General features: G+C 36.6%; 1 protein-coding gene across 3 annotated transcripts in view; it reads right to left on the bottom strand.

Moving 5' to 3' along the window:
- Positions 1-17,593, bottom strand: part of SOX6 (SRY-box transcription factor 6) — a gene marked incomplete at its 5' end in the record, with an annotated part of 229,949 nt that overhangs the window by 141,204 nt on the left and 71,152 nt on the right. For 2 of the 3 annotated variants that reach the window (XM_082000011.1, XM_082000012.1), the window contains 2 exons: positions 1,036-1,110; positions 4,680-4,852. In XM_082000011.1, coding sequence (XP_081856137.1) covers positions 1,036-1,110; positions 4,680-4,852 — 248 coding nt within the window. The remainder of the gene's footprint in view (positions 1-1,035; positions 1,111-4,679; positions 4,853-17,593) is intronic. The other variant, XM_082000010.1, reaches the window with a different exon arrangement.

The following is a 17,593-nucleotide window of genomic DNA, read 5'->3' as shown; positions in this document are numbered from 1 at the left end:
GAAAAGTTGGTGGTTTTTTTCCTCTTCCACCCTTTATGTACACCTAATATGATCATGCAGTCCTCCAATACGCTATGACAATAATGGTGCTTTAAAATTCAATTGTCTCTCCCATCCCAGGTATCAATGCATTTATATATGTTAATTAAACTCCTTAAAGTGTAACTGAAACAGCATTACAATATTTGCAAAAGCATTTACAAGCATTCCTTTGGGATGAGGGAAGGAAAAACTTCAGTTTTGGCATCTAGTAACATAGCAATCAGCTGATTAAGGAAAAAAACCTGATAGTCCAAACTTGTAAGAAATTACTGGCAGCACAATCATCTGTCAGACCAAACAGAAATACTTAAATCAAAGAACAGGCCCATGGAAATGTTTTCAAAGTGGAAAGCAGAGAAGGTAATACAGTCACTCAGCAATGCTTCTTACGTCCATGTCATTCCCTACTGGCATATATTTGTGCAAAATTAAACCAGGTTTTGAATACAAGTACAGATAACTGAATACCTCCAGAACCCTCCCAGATCCACAAAGGTACAGTTACTCCGAAGGTACATTGGACACATATACCTGTGGTTCTTTGTACATGAGCAGACTGGTCCCAGGGACTTAGTACTGTCTCAATGTCTATCATCCTATTCTATAGCTGTTTGCTTTAGTTAATGAAATGGAAAACATTCTTCTAAACTTCTTATGAAGCCAATTTTGCCTTTGTAGAATAAGGAATCCTATAAACAATGATTGAAACCGTGCTTTTACTTCACACAATACAAGTCAAACTGATTGCAGATTTCAGGATTAAATGACAAGATTTAAGAAAGAGTTCCTAACTTTCCTAAGAAAACTCTGCTTAGTAAACAAAAGCTCTTTCCACAAAAAAGATGTTTGACAGTAATTTTCTAAGACACAAAGACCCTCCATAAGAAGCATCTTTACTGAGGCTTGTTAGTAAAGCATATGGCTGCTTTATTTTAGACCCTTCTCTCTCCATAAATGGAATTTAAGTATAATCAGAAGAGAGCAATAAAACACACTGACCTGAATTTGCTGCTGCAGTAGATTGATTTTGTGCTGCTGTTGCAGAAGTTGCTGCTGTTGTCTTGCAATCTATTAGAAATAAAATTTCCATTAAATTAAAACAGTAATATTGAAACTTCAATATTATGAATGAAAAACATCTTATTAGTTATTCTTTATTATATTTTATTAAACATCATTTATTTTTTAAAAAAATTAAGGATAGTTTAGAGGTATCTATATATGTGACAAACATTTTAAATTTAAATGCAACATAAAAATCTAGTTAGCCAGTAAGGAATATGTATTTTAAGCACTTAGGCCTCAATTCTGCAAAGCATAGAAACACGGGTTTAGCTGTGTGCACGTGAATAATCTCATCACTATTCAACAAAGCATTTAAGCCTGTGGTGATCTTTGACTATGATGCATTACTGTTAGCTACAATGGGAATGAAACACATGCTTAAAATTAAGTGCTTTGCTGAATGGGGATGGGATTACTCAGGTGCTTAAGGTTAAAGACACATTTTCCTGCTTTGCTGAACTGGAGCCTTAGCTAGTATTTATAGATGTTTCACTATTCAGCACAAGCTCCTAGGGCAAGCTTCTCTACCTTCACTCACAATGAGCAGCACAGTACGTCTCTTGTAAATCTCAAAGTCTTTCTTGGAACTCCTCAAGGAAGTAGAGTCTCATTCTGCATAAATGGAGTAATGCTCAGTAACTCACCTTCAACACAACCCTATGAAATATGTAGATATTCTTACCCTCATTTGGTAGGTTCAGTAAAGGATCTGCAGGGTAAAGGTTCACTATATCCCTTCTTTAACATAGATGGAGATAAGCAAGTGCTCAGGGCAGGGAGCGCTGAGGCTAACCAGAGAGAATCTGCTCCAGACACTCCCTCTCCCCAATTCCCACAAACCATCCAAAATCAGCATGCAAGAGCAGAAGGGGTATAGGGTGCTGCCCTCAGACCACAGAGCTGCTCCCTGCAATAGGTAACAGGGACTGCAGCCACGGGGAAGAAGCTGCAGGGAGCTGGGGGAACAACTGGACTTCTGCTTTAGAAGGGTAACTGTGCAGCAGCCTGAAACAAGGACAAGATCTGCGTTTCCTGGAAACCCCAGCCTCAGCAGTGTTCTGCTACCTTCATTTCTTAAGTATAATTTCCCCTCCTATAAATATTTATCTACAGCAGAGGCACCACATAAGCCAGCAAGAAGTTGGTGACAAAGGTAGCTTGGTCACTCAAGTCCACTCTTTCGGTTTTGCCAAAAACCCTCCTGGACTCCTTCCCCACCATCTTCCGACACACTTACTCTCTCTGTTACAAACAGAGAAAGTTAAGTAAAATGCTTTTATGATAAAAAAATCACAGAAATGTAGCAAGGTTGATTTGGAAGTAAACAGTAAACGATCACATAGTTTTAGTGAAAACTGTTCGGATTAACTCCTAAGGAATCTGCAGTTGCATGTTAACAGCTTGTAATTGTGCACACACAGAGATCAAATCTGTCATTTCCTTAATCCCTCACTTTGTCACTTGGAAATAGCTTTGTCTTTTATTTCACTGCTACAGTTAAAATTCAGTTTTGTATAGGAGATCAACACAAAATCCATACATATTTGAAGTCTTGCATACGGCCTCAAAGAGACAAATTGAGGTCTATGTGATTCTGGGGTTGGATCAAGGCCAAGTGCCACACAGAAAAGGAAACAAGCATCTATCATAGCTCCCTACACTGATGCTTGTAACAGGGATCAAGCTCACTTTATGAGACTGGTATTCAAATATTTCTGGATAAATCTCCCCGTAAAGTCAATGAAAATATGGTGAATGAAGACTGAAGAAGCAGGTCCTAGTCTGCTAGTGAAAAAGGCAGTTCAAGCAGAACTAGCAGCCTGTGTGCCCAAGTGACCTACGGGCAGCTCCTAGGACCTCAGGTCATCTATTGTCAGATCAGTGGTCAGCAGTAGTGTCTACACTTGGAAAAGCAACTCTAAGGGTAACTGTGCTACAGGTAATCTTTTAAAACCTACATGAGTTCTTAAGTTACTATTTTTAATGAGTAACGCACCAATTGTGCTATTCCATCTTAGAAGTGTAGCGCTTGTCACTAAAGATAAGCTCTGTCGGGTTTATGTCCACATTGTCCCTGCTGCTAAAATCTCAGTGAAGGTAATAGACAGATTATCATGATATTCAGCTTCAGAAAGTAATTATTTGTCATTTCACATTGAAATTGGACACAGCATGGAGCTGCATCATGGGTCATTTTTTGTGAGTCCTGTATCTTTTTTCACAGATACACAGTATCCGATGCGCAGAATTGTTTGGAGCTGCTGGTGACCTGGATGCTACTTAACCTGGTAAGCTATAGCCAAGGCAAGGGTGACATCTTTGGTACATGTGCAAAGGCACTGATCTGCCGAGTTCAGACTGCTTGTGAACAGTTTTTTGTATGTGTATGTACAATACAGTACCATCTGAATGGGCATTTCTTGATGAAAACCAGAAATACACAATGAAGCATCTAATGTCAATGGTTCCTCTTAGATGAAACAGTACTGTGACAGAAAATGTATTTAATACCCCGCAATGCAATTACCATAGCATAGTCTTGATGTATAGGCTTGACACAGTAAAGTAGGGTACACAAGCACCATGTGGCTCAAATTCTGAATTTTATTTGCCTATCCGTTGAGCTACATACTCGCTTCATTGAGCATGACAACCTAGTTTTAAGTGTCATTTAATTTTCATTTTGAAATATAATTACAAAGTGTTCACTGTAAGATATCACTCGTCTGCAAATGTGTCAAGATTAATTTGTGCTAGCTTATTCACAAGTGTCAATAGTTAATTACTGTGTCATCTCTGGATGGCTAAATGACATTCTAACTTCTGATTTTTTACAGTGTTCCTTTATGTTATTTTCCATTAGGGGATGAGTCCATATTCCTACATGTGGGCAAATACTCAAGCACATAAAATACCAGACGTCACAACTCATTAAAATCAACAGAGCATATATTGCTGTATATATTCCATAAAATACGTTTAACTGAAAAGATAATTCTAGTAATAATGTCAGATTCCTAAAAACCACACATTAATTTGGATCCGTTTGACTAATGCCTAGGGGACTAGTGTATGAGATCACTGTTGTTACACTTTTGTACACTGAGAAAAGGACAGCTCTTTGGACAACTGCATCTTAAAAAACAACAACAACAACAAAAAACCCTATAACACAAACAAACAAATCAAACCTTACTTGTAGAAGATATTTGAAGGTTTGGGGATGCTTAAGGTTTTCTGTTCAATTATTTTCTTTTCAAAAAGAGAAAAAGTTAAGTAATGGTTATACTCTGGCTTATTTGTAACTCCCAAAACTGCATCTCAGTGTAAGAAGCACAAACTGTGAAATCTATCAAATGCCATTTATTCTAGGAAAGAAGTGATTTGAATGTCCACACCCACTTTTTTTCTGAGGGTCTTATAATATTTTCTCCTTCTGGAAAAAGATGTAATTTCTTAAGGTATTTAAGCTCTTATAACAAAAAAGATGAAAGGAAACACCAAGCAGAACAGTGTTTATGATAAGCATTCTGCATGAAACATTTGCACAGGTTTCTTTCTTGGAGCCTCACCTGTTCTTGCTGTTGGCGAGCAAGGTCCATTTGCTGCCGTTGCTTTTCAATTTGTGAGGCTGCCAGCTTTTTCTGTTCATCATGGGCAGCCAGGAGCTGCTCCCGTAAGCTGATCAGCTGGGTGATCATAGTAGAGAGCTGTCGCTCTTTTTCTGCCAGGCTTTCTGGTGTACCTAAATGTGCAGGAAAGATGTACTGTAAATACGAGATAGACAATAGTTACCAAGCAATATTCACCAAAAAAGAAGGCTGAATCACCTACATGCTTATTTCAAGTGGCAGCTTGAATATATATTTTATTAACAAAAGATCCCAAAAGAATCTAACACATAGCTTTGCTGTGCTCTAAGCAGTGGAGGATATAACAAAAATTGGAGCAGAAAAAAAAAAGATATAGAGTATTTCTTTCTTTCTGACAGGATTAATTAATGATGCACAATGTACAAATCCCAATATCTTTTCCATCTAAATCTGCCCAGTGTGATAAATACATTCACAGTTGATTAGACATAATTTTCCTTCACTTTAAATATTTTGTTGTTTTTTTCCCCAAGTATGTAAAGATGCTAAAAAAAAATGCTGTTCAGTGGAGGAAGCAGTTTAATAGTTTATTGATCATTTCTCTAAAATACCCATATATCTGGTAGGTCATCTCGGTGAACGTAAACTTTGGTTATGGAATGCCTACTAAAAATGAGCTCTATTTGTCCCTAAGAGAAATGGCTAACCTGAGAAAATGGCTTAAAAATTTTCATTTAACTTTCAAAGTTTACTCTACAGAGAGGACTTAATTAATATGAAACTACGGTACATTTATTCTTTGCACTAATGATGCTTAATGGTCTGTTTATGGGCAAATTGCATGGGTCTCCTAAATAGAGAGTACTTTTGCAAATAAATCCAAAAATATCTTAGCTTATGTATGAAGATATTACTCTGTCACAAACAGCAATGTCAGCTCCTATATTTGAGCCATACGCTGCATTTCCTTGTGTGAGTATCTCAGACCCACAGGTCTGTAAGACGTAATATAAGTACAGTAAGGTAGCAGTTCAGGAGTACTGGAAGAGCATCTGAAAGAGGTTTACAGTTGGAATGGGATAAATGAAGTAACTTTATGCTGTAGTGGAAAACTGAGCCTTAGAAAAGATGTGAACCAAATCAAGAATTAGTCCAGTCTCTAATCTGCCACAATGATATGAGAAGTGGCAGAAAAGGGAGGGTATTCGCCCCCTTCCTTTCCTCCATTCACAATAGAGGACTGTGGTAAAGCTGTCACGGGACTTTTGAAGAGGAAGAAAATGTGTGAGGAACAGGACCTGGGAGGGAATGGAGAAACTGTCACCAAAATTATGACTCCACCTTCTTCCCAGGAGTAAGATGGATATCTTCTAGGGAAGAGAAGAAAGAGGTTGACAGGTTTCATAAGGAGAGGGAAGGCAAAACAGACTCCTGCCAAGCACATCACAAACCTAAGATGCTCCACTACTTACATTGTGCTATGATGGGACCAACATTAAACAGAATTTTATTTGCAAAAGCAGCATACAAGAAAATATCTGTCTATAGTTGCTTTCAATGGAAAAAGAAACTGCATGGCTGAAGTCATTCACTCCAAACAAAGCAAACTCCCAGAAACAAAGGGTACCTTTTTTCCTGTACATCTCTTAACTGCATTTAACAACATACAGTACTGAAAATATCCAATTTCTTAGCCACTATTAACTATCTTAGTTTTAAAAGAGTCTGCAACAAACTGGTGTTTCAGTATCCTGTAATGCCAAATCTTAATTCAGTATACATGTGACACAGGCCTCCGGACAAAGGAAAATGAATAACTTCTGCTGTAATAGAGGTTTTAGAAATTGTTAGCAATTTTCTTAGTCACAAGCAGTATGATGGATGCATAAAGTTAAAGCTAAAGGACGCTCTAATATTCAGACCAACTCATTGCAAAACCTTAGCGTGAGATGCACAACTGAAGCAGTAAGCGAGTTCTGCGCAAAAAAGGTGTTTCAAAACAATAAAAAAAAAAGATTTTTGAAAGTAAGCTTAGACAGGTATGTGGCCAGAAAAATGACTGCACTGAAGGTACTGCCTTGCCAGGATCCATTAGCTTGTATTGAGCTCCACACTGTTGATACCAGTTCAATTATCTACAACTTCAATATAGACTTACCTTAACCCTCTTAAACTGTATTATTCAGTCTTGAAGATTTTGCATCATGGATCAAAGGTTACTTAGGTGCTTTTGCATATGTTATTGTACACTGAAATTCTTTTTCGCGGATAAAATGCTGTTCTGCCAAAGAAAATCTCCCTTGCCCGTTGTGACTAGAAGAGACCAACCACTCCATCTATTTTAGAAAGCCAATGGGAAGCAACCTGCTGCCTCAAATGATACTTATTGCCATGCACTGCCACCTGGGAAACCACAGCTTGAGACTTTCACATCTGTCAAGCAGCTTTGGCATTGTAATGCAGGGCCCTGATCTTACAGTCATAAAATATTTTACACACCCAAAGCAGATATTAATCTCCTGCTCCATTTCCATATTATTCTGTATACTTTGTACTTGCTTCGTAATATGAGTAGAAAGCTACCACAAAGAGTGACTGCTAAGGCTACAAAATTTGGTTCTTTTGTCATGTTAAGTTAGAACCATTTGATATAGTTGCAGCAAACTTACAAGGTCTTTTTTCTTTTTTTTCTGAATTTTATACAATAGCAGGCAGAAATACTGTTCTTATTCAGGAATTCATAGTAATTGTTTTTCTTTCCTTTTTCCCCCCAGAGAAATATATCTGAAATGAATGACCCCATTTAAAGTACTCTACTCTTTAATTTGTACTGTGCTATGTAATCCAACAGCAGAATAGAACTGATGACCACAAATGTACACTGTGCTCCTGGAAAATAACAAGACCTCCATGAAGCTGCAAGACACCTAACCAAACACTGCTCAAGACAAGAAAAAGCTTAAGATGCAGAATGTTGTTGTACACACAGTGGGGGGGGAGTTATAATTTAATTGTAGAGTGGAAAATCCCAACCATTATTTTACAGTTTAAATACCAATAAAAAACAACTTGCTCAGAATGCAGACCAGATTGAGCTGATCTGGCTGGGCCAAGAGAGGTCATCAGTAGCTGTGTGCCATCATCATCTGTTTTGCATCCACTTACTACAGCAAGCAATGAGATTCCTAAACTCATTACCAGTAAATAAACTTCTTCTGCTGACTAAAAATATCTATAAATAATAAAAATATAGCTATCTGTAAAATGTATTTGCCATAAAAAGAGATAAAACAAAAAACTCAGTAAAAATATACAATAAATATGCCAGCTTCCATAAAATATTATATATCACAGCTCACACTCTGTTCTAATCCTATTCTCTTACTCCAAAGACAGGAGTGCTTTTTTTTTTTTTTTTTTTTCTATGGGGTCTTCCTTATCCCCAAAACACATCTGTCTTGAGTTTCTTTCAGATTTGTCAGGTGGATCAGTGCTCCCCAGGGCCTGCTCCATCTGAAGTATTTTAATTTGACTAAACACCTGATTTATTTTATCTCTCCGATGAGAAAGGCAGTTTGTCTTAATAGAGCCTGTCAGCCTACAGTCCCATTCACAGCAATTTACAGGCAGCCAGGGATGCTGGAAAAGAAGAGTGCTGTGATTCTGTATTTTATCCTCCTCCAGAAAGCACCTAAAAGCAGCTATTCACTACTACTGCATGTGGCATTTTAGAACTGAATTAGCTTTTTATTCAAGTAACTACACTTGTTGTGAATAGCTTATCTGTAAAATTGCAACATTCACTACTGATTTTATTAACCTTTGGCTCTATCACAAAATGGTCTTCAGTTAGGAAAGACCTTTAAAATTGACACATTTTTCTTAGGGGCCTTTATTTCAGTGACTTCAGATATACTGAATTTGATCCATTGACTCCCTTTACCAGCAGTATTTAAATTTTGAGTATTGGTGGGAAGTCAATAGTGTTTAAGGACTTATTTTTAAAATGAAAATGTAACAGCTAGTGTTATCAAAAGTTCAGAAAAAATAGTTATTAATTGTCCTTTGGTTATATATTCTTGCCTTTGTGATTATAATCACAAGCTAAAAAATAATTTGATTGCAGCAATTATTTAATTTTTCCATGTGTGCTTATTGTTTTACCCTTTATTTTTGTATGGATTTGAGCACAAATTGAGATAAAATGGTCTGACTGAACAGAACTAAGGCATCAAAGAGAACTTTTGAGAAATTCTGGTCATAGGTCAATCTAACCAGGAGTGAGAAAATAAAAAGTAGCTATAAATCTGCTGAAAGAGAGAGGAGAGTTCAACTTGTGGTCTAAAAGTACATTTAGAAAGAATTCTGCTTGTGGCAAAAAACTACCTTTTAAAACTGATCACAATACTACATGACTTCTGGTACACAAAATAATAAAAAGATTGTTGTATATCTTAGAATGAAATGCATTTAATAAAAATTATAAACATCATCTTGCATTTTATCTACCTAGATTTCTTTAAGGGTTGCAAAAAAGATTAAAAATCTAGTATCCTGTAGGTATAGGTACGTACTATAACTATAGTTCCTACCAATCTGTGGTTTACCACTTTAACACACTTCTGACACCTCTTACTACATATTCAGTCTATACACACATGTAGGTGCATGTCAACAAGCACAGGAGGCTTTTCAATGTTAAATTTGAAACTGTCCTTGTGGCAAGTTGTCATGAGATAGAGGCAGAGTAATAGCTGCTGGTAAGGGAAAAAAATAAGCAGGAATAAGAAAAAATAGACTTCTAGACTTACCTAGTATAATTTAAACTAATCTCTTTGACACTCAGCAAAAGCAAGCAAGATAAAACCACATATTCTATCAAGTGAATAAAAGACAAAATACTGGAGTCATAAATAAGCCAAAAATTTATAGGCATGAGCCAAGGCTTGCTGAAGTAGGATTCTTAGCCCTGACACTAAATTACTGTGGGTTCTTGAATGTGCTTGCCTTAGTTTCCCAAGGTGAACACCAAGTAAAACACTACCAATCAGAGGTTTTATGCCTGGTTAGTTAATGCTTCTGAAGTGCTTTGAGATCTTTGCATGGAATCTCTACACAGCTGCAAAGTATTATTGGTTCTCTTGAATTCTGTGATTAGAGTAAACCATGACAAATATCATCCTTGTTTATGCATTGCATCTAAACTACCTTTTGCCCCACATGCTTACAGGAAATACAAATTAATAAATCACAAATGATTACTCCTGTTATGTTCTTAGAATAAACACATAGTGTGACTTTCATGAAATCAAGAGACAGTAATGCAAGAAAGTGTGGACTTTGCCAGAAAGTAGGAAGGGCTTTAAATCACGTAACTGCAGTTCCACAGTCTCATCAACCAAAGCAATTTTTGATTATTGTTTGAATTATTTTGAATCAAGTTAAGCAATTTCAGCATTTAAAAAAAAAAAAAAAAAGCCTTTATGAATCCATTCCTCTGTTAGTTCCCTTTTTTTTTTTTAATGGACATTGTTTGAAAAGAAAGAAAAACATAATGCTAGACATAAAAGAATGTGTATTTGATCTTAGCTGCCCAGAGATAACCTGGTTAAACCATTCTGTCTAACACGGCAGCCTGCAGCACACATCAGATAGGCTGTGATGTCTCTACTTCACAGGCTCTGCCCAGCATTTAGCATTTACCCTTTTTTGATTGGGTCACCTTTTAAATGCCACAAAATAGGGCAGCAAAAGTCAACAAAAATAAACACGGAAAACAGAAGAAAGTAAGAATCTAATGGAAAGGCTTCGGAGATAAAAGTCACTTTGTGAGGGCTGCCTGACTAAGGAGCCCCCTTGCCTTTGCAATAGCATCTAATTTGAGTTCCAACTCCAACAGCAGTTTAAAAAGCTTTCCACTCTAAAGGGCCCCAAGTGCATCATAAAGATAAAGCATTTCAGTAGAAAACAGCCACAAAGACCTCTATTATCTTATCAGTCTTTGGTTACAACAGCTGAACCAATATGACTAAGTTCTGAATGACTTCTTTTCCCCCCTTCTTTTTATAACACTAGAATACTGGAATTTCTTTATTTCATGATCAGTTAGCAATTGTTGATGTTCCCATATGCTACTGTCCAGTCCTTAGTCAATAAAAAGTTTTATAAATGCTTCCATTGTGCTTTGTAGCATCCCAGCGCAGAAGGCAGCGCAGCAAACATGTCCAGCATGCAAACCACAGCGGAGAGCTTCTCTTGTGAAGGTGTGAGATCCCCCCGCACCCTCGTGTCTCAAAACGATTCTGTGTTTTAACCTTTGAGCAAGGAAAAATTAATACCCTATGTTCATAAACAGTAACAGGAATTAATATTTGGAACTACTGAAAATGTTCTGTAGAGCAAAATCGGCTTCTCGGGTTTAGAAAAACAAAAGACGGTCCAAGTTAGCTGCGCTTATGAGAAGGGTGAAAATGCTTTACTGACAACCGGCAGGATTCGTCTTTATTTCACATATACTAAATCTCAGATGCTTAAGCTGTCTCTTCGGTGAGAGCAATTTGGAATGATTACGATTCACAGAACAGGGGAGTTTTAATACAATCCTAACCCTATCAAAGGCCAGTGTGCCTTTCCTAGACCAGCCATAAAATTGCAGGTAGTAGAGTGAAAATTAAATTACCTCAGCGAGATGACAATGCCCCTTCCTTTTCCCACGTCAGTATGCCCACAGACAGGAGAGGGAGAGAGCTGGGACCATGACTGCAGGGCTAGCTGCACCCCCATCGCCACAGCCACCTCTCTGGCTCTGCGCAGACCAAGCTGCTGGCACGTCTCACAGCAAACATCAGGCTCCTGCCCCCACTGCTCTTCAGGTTGCATCCTACCAAGGCTTTCGTCCCGTCCGCACATACGTCTTGCCTAGCCAGGGGAGACAGTACACATGCAGGAGGGCAGCGCGCATCCCGCTCTCTCCCTGACGTCGAGCTGGGATAGAGGCAGGAGTCCCTGGACCTGGGTGCCCTCACAGGCCCTCACTTTGCCACCGTGCCTCTGAGCCTTCGGGTGCCCTATTTGATCATTTAACGTGCCGCACTCCGTTGTTTTTTCTCCTTCTCAAAAGAATTTGAAGAATTTATCGCTTCTTCAGACTTCACAAATCATAGAACAGTTTATTCTGCATTAAGAACAAATAAGTCACGAGAATGCATATAGTAATCCAGCTGAATACTTCCCCTAACTATTTGCCATCACTGGATGGCAACTGAGGCAGGCTTACCTGCCTTCGCATTTCCCAGCAAATGCTTGTACCTTAGCTTTGCTCCTGCAAATAACCACCTCTTCTGAGACAATGTGTCTTTCGTGGCCTTTAACTTTTTTTTTGATCTCATGTGTTTGCTGGACTTTCTGTTCTTGCATTGCTTCTTAGCAATTCTCAAGTGTTTCCTGAGGAATATCTTACATTCAGAGGTTTTCTTCCTTGACAGTTCCAAACAAAGTAATGCAATACATTCAAAAGAACAACTCTGCAGTGACTGGATCAACATAAACTGTTCACAAGTTACTATCAAACAGTTCCAACAACTGTCAAAGTAACCTGCTAGGCAAAGGCTTGGATCGAGGAGTGCCGGGTCAGCTCATGGAGCAGCACAATTATAACGTTGCCCCATTTTTAGGGATGTGGTGAATCCACAGTTGAGTCCTAAAATGTAATCCACGTCAGGAATGTGGGAAAGAATGTGATGTTAGCCAGAGCTTCAACCTTCCCCTCCTCCAAACCAGCACCCAGTAAAAAGCGGAATTCCAACAAAAATCTTGGACTCCTTACTTTCTTTAACACGTATGAAAAGAAGAACGATAGCTGACATAAGCCTTGGAGCACTTTAACTATGATTTTGTTACTATCTCATATATACAATTCTACTTTAGTATTGTTTGACTTTTTTTAAAAAGGAAAAAAAAAAATACATTAGCCATTTTCTTAGACTTACTCTCAAATTCCAGAAGAACTTGTCACCTTACATTCTAAAAAATACTTGAACTATATATTAAGTGTTAAGTCAAGTACATATTAAGTGTTAATTCATGCATGCGTATTTGGAAGAAAGACAACGACAATTTTCTGAATAAATTATTCCTAGGGTTTTTCAGAACCAAGTAGAGACTCAATTAGAATGCTTTAGTGCTTTCAGTGGGTGTAGAAATGCTTCATATATAACTAATATGAGCTGTTCAGACTCTATGTGGGAAAAATGTGCTAATACTGGATATAAACAGAGAAATACATATTATGCATTGCAACTAAAAACTCACAGCTAACCTGTTATTGCTGAATTAGAATATAATGATATAGCAGAGGCCATAGGCTGTGAGTAATATGTACAGTGATGCAAACACTAAAATATGATGTAAAGAGAAAAGAAAAATTAGTAGTTTTATTCTGTTGACTGAGAAGAATGTAGTCCAGGGCACAGCACACCAAAATAAAATGGACATGGTGGTGTTCTACAGAGAGCAAAATTTGTATTATTAACATTATTATTATTGTTGACTTTAATGCTCAATTCCAATGCTTTTAAAGGAAAAAAAATTACAAACAAGAGAAGAGGAAAGATGGTCCATCCATTTAAGCTATTCACTCAGGACTTGAGAGAGTTGAAAAAATATCCTGACATTCAGTTTCGGTTTTTCCCATTTAAATACAGACGACTGTACTTCCCCAGATCAGGGAGGGGAGGGGGAGGAGGATGTTATTCTGATATAAACAGTATTTGTGGGCCGTACAACAGAAGGAAATAGTATATTAAAAAATAAAAAATCCAAAGGATAGGGGAGGTATTGGAAGTGAAACAAATTGATAAACAGAAAAAAATAGAAAATCTAACCATTATGTAATTATATAACAGTTCCTCTTCTGTAGAAAAATCACACTGAGATGCCAGAAACTATGTTAATAATGATAGCAGAAATACTGAAACATCAAAGTAGGAAAAAAATTTCAAAAATCTTCTCTGTGCAAACATCCCCACACACAAATCCATTTTTTTTTGTGGAAGTTAGTATCTTAAGTTAAAATGGCACAAGATTGGTTCTCCTTTCACTATCAGAGAACGCACATTAAGCACAAAAAACAATAGCAGGCCAATGCTATGTCTATCTCAAGGAGACAAGAAAGTAATAAAAAGGTTTGAAAATCAAATCCTGTAATTTTTCTCATTTACAAAGGCTGTACAACCAGCTCCAACCGAATGGTCCTATAACGCTTTAAGTTCTCACATAACAAAACAGGAGAAGTTTCATAGGCAAATGGAAATAACCAAACGTTCTCCTTCTGAAGATGGGACACAAGTACTAAATATCAGAATAAACAAGTCCCTCGATAACAATGATGTTCACAGCGCTTATAGCCTCTTCATTACACTGGAATCAACAACTCAGCAGGCCTAATTCTCTGTTCACATTATTTACACATACGTGTAGAACCAGAAACTTCATAAATATCCTTTATTTACAGGACTATGGGAACTGATCCCCATGTTCCCATACATAGTAAGTGAAGCCACTGGTTCACCTTCCCTATTATTTTATCTCTGAACCCGACTGAAAACCCATGGATGCTTTCGTAAGCTTTGGCTGAATTTTGTAATAGTCGGAGGACCAATAGAAGATGCCAAATAGAAGTGCAAAATATCTCATCACTGAACATTATGGAATAACGTTGTTTTTAATGATATTCTATCTCTCAATGCCTACAAAACTCACTATATTAGGTATTTTAAAATGTTACTAGAGAAAGCCTATACTTACACATATTCTATAGCACCATCTCAGTTTTAGATCTGAGGATGCTGTGTCCTGACAGCATCATTTGATGTACAAAACTGCACATAGTATTAGAAATTTTTAATGCGCTTTCTTATTAAATTCTTACCTCTCTCCATAAGCAGCTTATAGCTTAATGTGAAACTATAGATGTAAAACTGCGAATAAGATGCCTACACAGCGAAATACTGCCCCATCTTTTACACCACCTTCATACAGATTCCAACACAACAGCATTTTGTCCTAAACATTATTTTGCTTCCTGGATCATTCTTTCAATTATTTTTTTCTCTTCTGACATGTAAAATTTACTGAATGGAGTTCTGCTGTACTAGTAGTGTCACGATATGTTAATTTAGTTAAGTAATGTTTAAGATGTTTGAAATAAATGGAAAACTCCTACCCTTCATTTCCAGAAAATAAGAAAAATATTTTAGTTCTAGATGAGCATTTGCACCCATTCCTTGATATGGAGGAAAGGATGGTCTGACATATGAATGCCAAGCCACCTCTAATATTCATACAAAACATTGCAGTAAAAGGTGCAAGATACTTTTTTGTAACTTCCACTTTTAGATGTGAAATGATATTTTGTTTTGCTTAATGTACAATCATAGGTAGTATCTTCTTTGGAATTACAATGTTGAAAGCCACAACTAATGACAGTCTGGAATAAGTAGGATCTTATCAACCAACACGAAAAGATTAGGAGTCTGCTGGAGAAAAAAATGTAAATGGAGAATTCAGGACTGATTTTGAAATTGCTCTATTTCATTGATTGTTCTTTCATAACAGCGTACAGCTGGATAAAAATCATTTTGTTTCCATATTCAATTTTAACTTTAACAAGTGATTTCTGGGTACTATGATACTCTTCAAAATGAATATTATTTTTTTATTATGTAAACATGATATGATCCCAAGTGATCTATACAATTTTTCATTCTTTTTAAAGTAGTATTTCTTCCTGTTGTGGTGCGAGTGCAAAAAGCACTTGTTTGGAAGGAAGAGCTCTCCAATTAAAACTTGTATCTTCAATCACAGGGATGAACTGAGTATGTGTTCTATCTAATCTTGTTCTGGAAAGAGAATTGTATATGTACATGCATATAAATGACTGGAAGGAAGCTGAGAGTAAGTTAGTTCAGTATCTCATTTGGTGAGTATAACTTGTATGAATTAGACAACATTAATTTCCCTATATAATAGAATATAGTTACTTATGATTCTATTAGCCAATATTTGTCTTTCATAAAAAAGTTCATGATGTAAAAGAAGCTTTTGGTTGTTTTTTCAGTATTCTCACATTGTCTAAACTATGGATTAATAAAGATGAAAAAGAATTGTATGTCTTAATTAAGTTTTCCATTTTAAACAGCAAGCTATAGAAAATAAGGTTTTTAATTTTTTTTTCTGTTTTTGTGTCACAGTATTTGCAGAAATAACAGGATTCTTCTCTGTAAATAGTGAGGAATACTTTGCACTGTAATGTCTATAACTACCTATATGGCATGATGGTAAGAAAAGGTGACAGCTGAAGTCCATACAGCTTTTATGTATAGTTCTGTGGTTGGACATGTGCAAACCAGGTGAAAAAATATGTCATCACTGTATCTTCCCGCAGGGCTAATCTAGTTTTAAGGAGGACAATGTGGTGCCTTATATTGTACCTGAGCATCTGTGTACTAGAAAGGTCTATGAGAACAGGGACAGGAATTAATACTTTTCTCTGTGGGTGCAAGAAGGGAAGAGATCCTTTCCATAGGTACCATTGCAGCTTTTGTATAAAAAGGCTATCGATTTACATATTAGGATTATTATTGGAGTTCATTTGCCTTAAAGCTAACACTGAGGATCCCACTCCAAAACACTCTAGGAATCTTGCCTCTCTTCCTCTACTCAAAATCGTAACCCAAGTGCGTTTCTTCTACTACATCCAGAATGCACAACATACACAGGAGATGTGCCCCTGTGAAATGTACTCTGACTTATGATGTCTTGCAGTTACTTTTTATATCTCGTTAAATAAGTTATTTCCATGAGTTTTTAGTTAGTAGTTATTAGCTACACCACTCAGAAATGTCTAAATATAAATATGAGGACTATTAGTACTGCAAGATTTATATACTTTAAATATAAATTTTAATTTTGATCTTAATTACATGTTCATCTTTCATGTCTTACAAATACAAACAAGTATATCAATGAAAAACTTATATTTGCCTCTGAAGATTTTTATTGCCTCTGGTGATAAGTAATGAAGAAGCAAAGTTTATTGCAAAACAAGGACATTAGCATAGCCTGTCTATCATGGAAGCTGTAAAGAAGAAACTTCCTACTTCATCTAAGAAGAGACAATTTAATCAAAAGCCTTTGATATGTATGGAACAGCAACAACATTTCATACATTTAGAATGTGCCCACGGAAGTCAGTTGAAGGATTTACACTTATTTCAGTGGCCTCTGAAACAGGTCCATTGATATGTTCATCAATAATGGCATTAGGTGGTCAAAAAAGGCAGCTTCAGGCTTGAAAATATGAATAGTATTTTAAATTTCTCTCATAATCAAACAGTTATAAATTGAAAGTGCTACTTATCTGCTACACACAACCTAGTAATCTGTAAAACAAATTCAGCAGAGCACATTAATGCTACAAATATGAATTATCTTATGTCTTTTGAAATAACCACAACCTCACTGTATGCATATGAGAAATAAAAACCAAACAAGTAAACTATGCTTGTTGTTCCCACTGGGTTTATTTTATATATATATAAATAAATAGAACACATTCCAGAACAAATTAGAATTCTATGACAAGCTGCTTGTGCTCCTATGAAATATGCTACAAAATTAGCCGTCAAGTTTTCTAACTGCGGAAAAGCCTCCTAAATCACATTAACCAGAGCACAAAAGAGGTGGCCTACATTTGCAGACTGAAGTTCCACACATATTCTAAGAGTGTTCTGGTATAATTATACTCTAACCACAAGCATGAGTATGTTTAGCCAGATGTTTCTTAGAAGCAACTAAAAGTACAGTTGGAAATTTTCTTAATTCAATTTATGTGT

Source organism: Phaethon aethereus (genome assembly GCF_964289735.1).
Source record: "Phaethon aethereus genome assembly, chromosome: 5".
Taxonomy (NCBI): Eukaryota; Metazoa; Chordata; class Aves; order Phaethontiformes; family Phaethontidae; genus Phaethon; species Phaethon aethereus.
The sequence above is the reverse complement of the archived record's forward strand: the minus strand, read 5'-3'. Positions and strand labels throughout refer to the sequence as shown.